The 8,352-nt window shown below is 45.5% G+C and overlaps 1 protein-coding gene across 1 annotated transcript; it reads right to left on the bottom strand.

Moving 5' to 3' along the window:
* Positions 1-2,166: 2,166 nt before the first annotated feature.
* On the bottom strand, positions 2,167-7,290 carry LOC117300196 (mucin-2-like). The gene is made up of 5 exons (XM_033783921.1): positions 7,251-7,290; positions 6,280-6,420; positions 4,885-6,006; positions 2,507-3,393; positions 2,167-2,172 (listed from the first exon to the last, which is right to left on the bottom strand). Exons 1-5 carry the CDS (start codon positions 7,288-7,290, stop codon positions 2,167-2,169), a joined length of 2,196 nt encoding a protein of 731 aa, XP_033639812.1.
* Between the last annotated feature and the right edge of the window lie 1,062 nt (positions 7,291-8,352).

The raw sequence follows: 8,352 nt of genomic DNA on the forward strand, positions 1-8,352 counted from the left end.
TAGTTGTGCTCACTTCTCCAATGTAAGGTGTGGTCAATTTTGGTGTCCTAACCACAGGCAAGTAAGTTGTTGTCACTTCTGGTACATATGGTGTGGTGGTCACTCCTGGTACATATGGTGTGGTGGTCACTCCTGGTACATAAGGTGTGGTGGTCACTCCTGGTACATATGGTGTGGTGGTCACTCCTGGTACATATGGTGTGGTGGTCACTCCTGGTACATAAGGTGTGGTGGTCACTCCTGGTACATATGGTGTGGTGGTCACTCCTGGTAAATATGGTGTGGTGGTCACTCCTGGTACATATGGTGTGGTGGTCACTCCTGGCACATATGGTGTGGTGGTCACTCCTGGTACATATGGTGTGGTGGTCTCGCCTGGTACATATGGTGTGGTGGTCACTCCTGGTACATAAGGTGTGGTGGTCACTCCTGGTACATATGGTGTGGTGGTCACTCCTGGTACATATGGTGTGGTGGTCTCGCCTGGTACATATGGTGTGGTGGTCACTCCTGGTACATATGGTGTGGTTGTCACTCCTGGCACATATGGTGTGGTGGTCACTCCTGGTACATATGGTGTGGTGGTCACTCTTGGCACATATGGTGTGGTCTTCACTCCTGGTACATATGGTGTGGTGGTCACTCCTGGTACATATGGTGTGGTGGTCACTCCTGGTACATATGGTGTGGTGGTCTCACCTGGTACATATGGTGTAGTTGTCACTCCTGGCACATATGGTGTGGTGGTCACTCCTGGTACATATGGTGTGGTGGTCACTCTTGGCACATATGGTGTGGTCGTCACTCCTGGTACATATGGTGTGGTGGTCACTCCTGGTACATATGGTGTCGTCGTCTCACCTGGTACATATGGTGTGGTCGTCTCACCTGGTACATATGGTGTGGTGGTCACACCTGGTACATATGGTGTGGTTGTCACTCCTGGTAAATATGGTGTGGTGGCCACTCCTGGTACATATGGTGTGGTGGTCACTCCTGGTACATATGGTGTGGTGGTCTCACCTGGTACATATGGTGTGGTTGTCACTCCTGGCACATATGGTGTGGTGGTCACTCCTGGTACATATGGTGTGGTGGTCACTCTTGGCACATATGGTATGGTCGTCACTCCTGGTACATATGGTGTGGTGGTCACTCCTGGTACATATGGTGTGGTCTTCTCACCTGGTACATATGGTGTGGTCGTCTCACCTGGTACATATGGTGTGGTGGTCACTCCTGGTACATAAGGTGTGGTGTTCACTCCTGGTACATATGGTGTGGTCGTCTCACCTGGTACATGTGGTGTGGTAGTCACTCCTGGTACATATGGTGTGGTCGTCTCACCTGGTACATATGGTGTGGTGGTCACTCCTGGTACATATGGTGTGGTGGTCCCTCCTGGTACATATGGTGTAGTGGTCACTCCTGGTACATATGGTGTGGTGGTCACACCTGGTACATATGGTGTGGTGGTCACTCCAAGTACATATGGTGTGGTGGTAACTCCTGGTACATATGGTGTGGTGGTCACTACTGGTACATATGGTGTGGTAGTCTCTCCTGGTACATATGGTGTGGTGGTCACTCCTGGTACATATGGTGTGGTGGTCACTCCTGGTACATATGGTGTGGTGGTCACTCCTGGTACATATGGTGTGGTTGTCACTCCTGGTACATATGGTGTGGTAGTCACTCCTGGTACATATGGTGTGGTGGTCTCACCTAGTACATATGGTGTGGTGGTCTCACCTGGTACATATGGTGTGGTGGTCACTCCTGGTACATATGGTGTGGTGGTAACTCCTGGTACATATGGTGTGGCTGTCACTCCCGGTACATATGGTGTGGTGGTCACTACTGGTACATATGGTGTGGTAGTCTCTCCTGGTACATATGGTGTGGTGGTCTCACCTAGGACATATGGTGTGGCGGTCACACCTGGTACATATGGTGTGGTGGTCTCGCCTGGTACATATGGTGTGGTGGTCACTCCTGGTACATAAGGTGTGGTGGTCACTCCAGGAACATATGGTGTGGTAACTTCTGGTACATATGTAGTTGTTCTGTAGAACACCCCAGTTGGAAGAGCTGTGTATTCAGTATTACTTTTTACTGCCGAAGTTGTACTTATCTTTGTGGTCAATTCAGGTACATATGGAGTGGTCACTCCTGGCACATAAGGTGTGGTTACTTCAGGAACATATGGTGTGGTCACCCCTGGTACATATGGTGTGGTGGTCACTTCTGGCACATATGGGGTGGTTACTTCTGGTACAAATGGTGTGGTCACTTCAGGCACATATGGTGTGGTCACTCCTGGTACATATGGTGTGGTCATTTCAGGTACATATGGTGTGGTCACGCCTGGTACGTAAGGTGTGGTCACCTCAGGTTCATATGGTGTGGTCACTCTTACATATGGTGTGGTCACTCTTACATATGGTGTGGTCACTCCTGGTACATATGGTGTGGTCACTCTTACATATGGTGTGGTCACTCTTACATATGGTGTGGTCACTCCTGGCACATATGAGGTGGTCACTTCTGGTACATAAGGTGTCGTTACTTCAGGTACATATGGTGTGGTCACACCTGGTACATATGGGGTGGTCACTTCCGGTACATATGGTGTGGTTATTTCAGGCACATATGGTGTGGTCTCTCTTACATATGGTGTGGTCACTCCTGGTACATATGGTGTGGTCACTTCTGGCACATAAGGTGTGGTTACTTCAGGTATATATGGTGTGGTCACTTCAGGCAAATATGGTGTGGTCACTCCTGGTACATATGGAGTGGTCACTTCAGGCACATACGGAGTGGTCACCTCTGGCACATATGGAGTGGTCACTCCTGGTACATATGGTGTGGTCACTTCAGGCACATATGGTGTCGTCACTTCAGGTATATATGGTGTGGTCACTCTTACATATGGTGTGGTCACCCTTGGAACATAAGGTGTGGTCACTCCTGGCACATAAGGTGTGGTCACCCCTGGAATATATGGTGTGGTTACTCCAGACACATAAGGAGTGGTCACCCCTGGAATATATGGTGTGGTTACTCCTGGCACATAAGGTGTGGTCACCTCAGGTACATACGGTGTTGTAAAATGCGTATAAAATTCTTTAGGTGATGTTGGGATCAGCTTTGATGCAGTTGTGGAGGATTTAACTGTTGATGAAATCCATGGTATTGGGGTTGATGTACCTGGTATGGCTTTTACCGTTGTAGATGACTGAGTATAAGGTGTGGTCACTCCTGGCTTATATGGTGTGGTCACTCTTGGCGCATAAGGTGTGGTCACTCCAGGAATATATGGTGTGGTGGTCTCACCTGCTACATATGGTGTGGTGGTTACTCCTGGTACATACGGTGTTGTGGTCACTCCTGGTAAATAAGGTGTGGTGGTCACTCCTGGTACATATGGTGTGGTGGTCACTCCTGGTACATATGGTGTGTTGGTCACTCCTGGTACATATGGTGTGGTGGTCACTCCTTGTACATATGGTGTTGTGGTCACTCCTGGTACATATGGTGTGGTGGTCACTCCTGGTACATATGGTGTGATGGTTACTCCTTGTACATATGGTGTGGTGGTCTCACCTGCTACATATGGTGTGGTGGTTTCTCCTGGTACATAAGGTGTGGTGGTCACTCCTGGTACATATGGTGTGGTGGTCACTCCTGGTACATATGGTGTGGTGGTCACTCCTGGTACATATGGTGTGGTGGTCACTCCTGGTACATAAGGTGTGGTGGTCACTCCTGGTACATAAGGTGTGGTGGTCACTCCTGGTACATATGGTGTGGCCGTCACTCCTGGTACATATGGTGTGGTGGTCACTCCTGGTACATATGGTGTGGTGGTTACTCCTGGTACATAAGGTGTGGTGGTCACTCCTGGTACATAAGGTGTGGTGGTCACTCCTGGTACATATGGTGTGGTGGTTACTCCTAGTACATATGGTGTTGTGGTCACTCCTGGTACATAAGGTGTGGTGGTCACTCCTGGTACATAAGGTGTGGTGGTCACTCCTGGTACATATGGTGTGGCCGTCACTCCTGGCACATATGGTGTGGTGGTCACTCCTGGTACATATGGTGTGGTGGTTACTCCTGGTACATAAGGTGCGGTGGTCACTCCTGGTACATAAGGTGTGGTGGTCACTCCTGGTACATATGGTGTGGTGGTTACTCCTGGTACATATGGTGTTGTGGTCACTCCTGGTACATAAGGTGTGGTGGTCACTCCTGGTACATGTGGTGTGGTGGTCACTCCTGGTACATATGGTGTGGTGGTCACTCCTGGTACATATGGTGTGGTGGTCACTCCTGGTACATATGGTGTTGTGGTCACTCCTGGTACATAAGGTGTGGTGGTCACTCCTGGTACATGTGGTGTGGTGGTCACTCCTGGTACATATGGTGTGGTGGTCACTCCTGGTACATATGGTGTGGTGGTCACTCCTGGTACATATGGTGTGGTGGTCACTCCTGGTACATATGGTGTGGTGGTCACTCCTGATACATATGGTGTGGTGGTTACTCCTGGTACATATGGTGTGGTGGTCACTCCTGGTACATATGGTGTGGTGGTCACTCCTGGTACATATGGTGTGGTTACTCCTGGTACATATGGTGTGGTGGTCACTCCTGGTACATATGGTGTGGTGGCCACTCCTGGTACATATGGTGTGGTGGTCACTCCTAGTAAATATGGTGTGGTGGTCACTCCTGGTACATATGGTGTGGTGGTCACTCCTGGTACATATGGTGTGGTGGTCACTCCTGGTACATATGGTGTGGTGGTCACTTCTGGAACATACGTAGTTGTTCTGTAGAACACTCCAGTTGGAAGCAATGTGTATTCAGTATTACTTTTTACTGCAGAAGTTGTTACTTCAGGTACGTATGGAGTGGTCACTCCTGGCACATATGGGGTGGTCACTTCTGGCACATAAGGTGTGGTGACCTCAGGTACATAAGGTGTGGTTACTTCAGGTACATAAGGTGTGGTTACTCCTGGTACATACGGGGTAGTCACTTCTGGTACATTTGGTGTGGTCAATTCAGGCAAATATGGCGTGGTCACTCTTACATATGGTGTGGTCACCCCTGGTACATAAGGTGTGGTCACTCCCGGTACATAAGGTGTGGTGACCTCAGGTACATAAGGTGTGGTTACTTCAGGTACATAAGGTGTGGTCACTCCTGGCACATAGGGTGTGGTCAATCCTGGCACATAAGGTGTGGTCACTTCTGGCACATAGGGTGTGGTCACTCCTGGCACATAAGGTGTGGTCACTCCAGGAACATAAGGTGTCGTTACTGCTGGCACATAAGGTGTCGTCACTCCTGGCACATAAGGTGTGGTCACTCCAGGAACATAAGGTGTGGTCACTTCTGGAAAATAAGGTGTGGTCACATCAGCAACATATGGTGTAGTTATTGGTGGTGTTGTTACGCTCGGTATGTATGGAGTTGTCAACTCTGAAAGGTAAGGTGTAGTTACATCAACTTCAGGTGGTGTGGCAACACTTGGCGGGATGGCTGTTACTGGCTCAGTCACAGGGAGAGTGACCAATGGTGTTGAGGGTGATGGTGTTTCTTTGGGATAGCCAGGGGATGTAACGGTCAGCACTGCATTAGTTGTTTGCTGCTCAGCAGTTGAACTTTCTAGTGGTATGGGTGTTGATGTACCTGGCAGTGGCTTAACTGAAGTAGTTGGTGGACTGACTGTTGAAGTGACCGTTGCTGTGGTACTAACTGGCTGGAATGTTGATGAGATGTAAGGAACGCTTGGCCGAGACCCTGTTGTTGTTGTTAAGGGTGGACTTGTTGTGTAGTAGACACAAAACATCTCATCGGATGCATCACTGCAGTCTATCATTCCATCACATCGATTGGATGATTCAATGCATTCAGAAGAGTTGGTGCACTGCCATTGGCTGATAAGACAACCAATCACTGTGGTTGTCTCAAGTGGATGCGGTGTGGTCCCTGAGTTAGAGTGTGAAAAAAGAATACTTTAAATATTATATAACATGGAAACAAGATTTTGTATAAGACCACAGATAAGTTAACAACACAACAAATAACTTCAATACAATTAATCCAACTATTTTGATGTGATTATCTACTTTCTGTGCTGAAGTGGCTGTACGGAATTTGCCCCTACACATTTCATATGTAGATTAAGTAAACTTATTTTGGCTAAAAACATATTGTTTTTTAATAATTGGTTTCCCTCCCCCCCCCCCCCAAATTCCTTACCACAGTGCTCTTCATCAGACGCATCTCCACAGTCATTGATGCCATTACAAACATTACCGTTCCTCCCTCCGGGAATACACAATCCATTATCACAAGTAAATTCATGTGGGCCACATGTATACTGAGGTGTAGTGTAGGTAACTGTAATAGCAACAAGAAAACAACAAAAGTTATGGTAATTGACCAGTTTAAATATCAAAGCAAATGATAGAATACGGGTAAGTTATTTAGAAAGGGAATAGAAGAGTGGGAACAGGGTCTTAAACGGTAGTCTCAAAACTACAATAAATGAAAATGCCTTTCTATGTTAAAGACACTGGACACTATTGTTAATTGTTAAAGACTAGTCTTCACATTTGGTGTATCCCAACATATGCATAAAATAACAAACCTGTGAAAATTTGAGCTCAATTGGTCGTTGAAGTTGCGAGATAATAATGAAAGAAAAAACAATTTGTTACACGACGACGTGTGCTTTCAGATCCTTTATTTCGAGACCTGAGGTCTCGAAATCAAATTCGTGGAAAATTACTTCTTTCTCTAAAAACTACGTTACTTCAGAGGGAGCCATTTCTCACAATGTTTTATACTATCAACAGCTCTTTATTACATGAAACCAAGTAAGTTTTTATGCTAAAACATATTTTGAGTAATTAACAATAGTGTCCACTGCCTTTAAAAAGCATCATGATGTTAACAAATCTGTAAACTATTAAGTTTCTGTCAGCCCCTCAAGCTTGGTTTCGAGAAAGGTCAAAGTGCATGCAAGCGTGTTCCGTATGGCAGGTACTAATATATTTTGCATTGAATACCGGTTTAAATTAATTAACACCAAGCATAAGCTTGCGTGCAACGAGTATGTCTAAACACTACTGTTTTAATATTGCACGTTTAAACATGGCCATGTGGTCTCCTCTACACCAATCAGAATGGAATGGAAAAACTGTCACAAGTATTTACGAATAATGTACTCACCACATTCAAATTCATCTTCACCATCGGAACAATCATCTTCTCCGTTACAAAGATAGTAAGACGAGATACAGGATCCATCATTACAAGAGAAACCATAGCAACGCTCTTCTGTAAACAAAAACATATCATTGCATTAATTCATTTTAAAAACCAAATACAGTCAACCCTAATTATAAAGTGCTCTATGAAAAAAAAAGATTCTGCTTATAGACGATGTGACCTCTAATCACTCGAAAACCATAACATGAGTCGCGTGCATACCGCCGGGCAAAACCTTTGTGTTTTTGGTAGTCAGCTAGAAAGCCCATGACTACGCTTCTTTTTTGCCCAGCGAAACATGACGTATACAGTGTTTTGTCAACGGAGGGCGGTTTGAATGTAAACATAGGTCAAATCATCTGTAAAGAGTACTTTCTGAAGTCTTGAATCTCATTTCTGCTTTGTGGTTCTTTGTTTTGCTGTCCTCTTATAACAACATTCCTGTTATAAAGAGGTAACTTGGCCAGTCCAAGTGATTTTGTTAAAGCACCAGGCATCTGTATATGACTAAGAAATACATTTTCTAGCGATGTATATTATGATGTTTAATGAGAGGAATTTAGGATTTGAAACCGTTCTTTTTAAAAGGAATGATGTGATTTTTGTGACAAAATACTACAGTCCAAATGAAACATTGATATATTGACTTTTATTTAGTCCTCCTACAAGGAGCAACTTACCTGTAGTTGTTAATAAAGTTTTGGTTTGTGCAGTTGTAGTTGCGTTGTTATATTCTACTGTCGTCACTAAGAACAAGAAGAATGGTGACAAGAAAAGTATAAGTAGATGTCTCAAGTGTGACACCCTTAAGTGTATTTGAGTGGGATTTCAAAATAATAACTTGAGGTTGAAGAAAAATTTACCAGAGCCAGATTTGAACAACAGTTTCCCTTGTGGTTTATAAATTGATATTTGAAATAAAAATATTCCATCCCTTAAGGTGATCCCCAGGCTGCCACTTCCCAGGTTGTATTGTAAATGTAGGTGTGATTCCTGGCTACACGGCAGGTAACGGTTGTATGGTTTGACTGGCACCCCAGACGAAGATATTGATAAGAT

Source organism: Asterias rubens, chromosome 15 (assembly GCF_902459465.1).
Source record: "Asterias rubens chromosome 15, eAstRub1.3, whole genome shotgun sequence".
Taxonomy (NCBI): domain Eukaryota; kingdom Metazoa; phylum Echinodermata; class Asteroidea; order Forcipulatida; family Asteriidae; genus Asterias; species Asterias rubens.

Bases quoted from the DNA above. Each gene is read 5' to 3' on its own strand.
- LOC117300196 (XM_033783921.1), bottom strand. From the start codon at position 7,290: ATGATTGTTCCGATGGTGAAGATGAATTTGAATGTGGTGA. The intron at 6,421-7,250 runs GTACATTATTCG...TTGCTATTACAG, and splicing joins GATGAATTTGAATGTGGTGA to TTACCTACACTACACCTCAG. The intron at 3,394-4,884 runs GTAATACTGAAT...CTTATTTACCAG, and splicing joins AACAACTTCTGCAGTAAAAA to GAGTGACCACAACACCGTAT.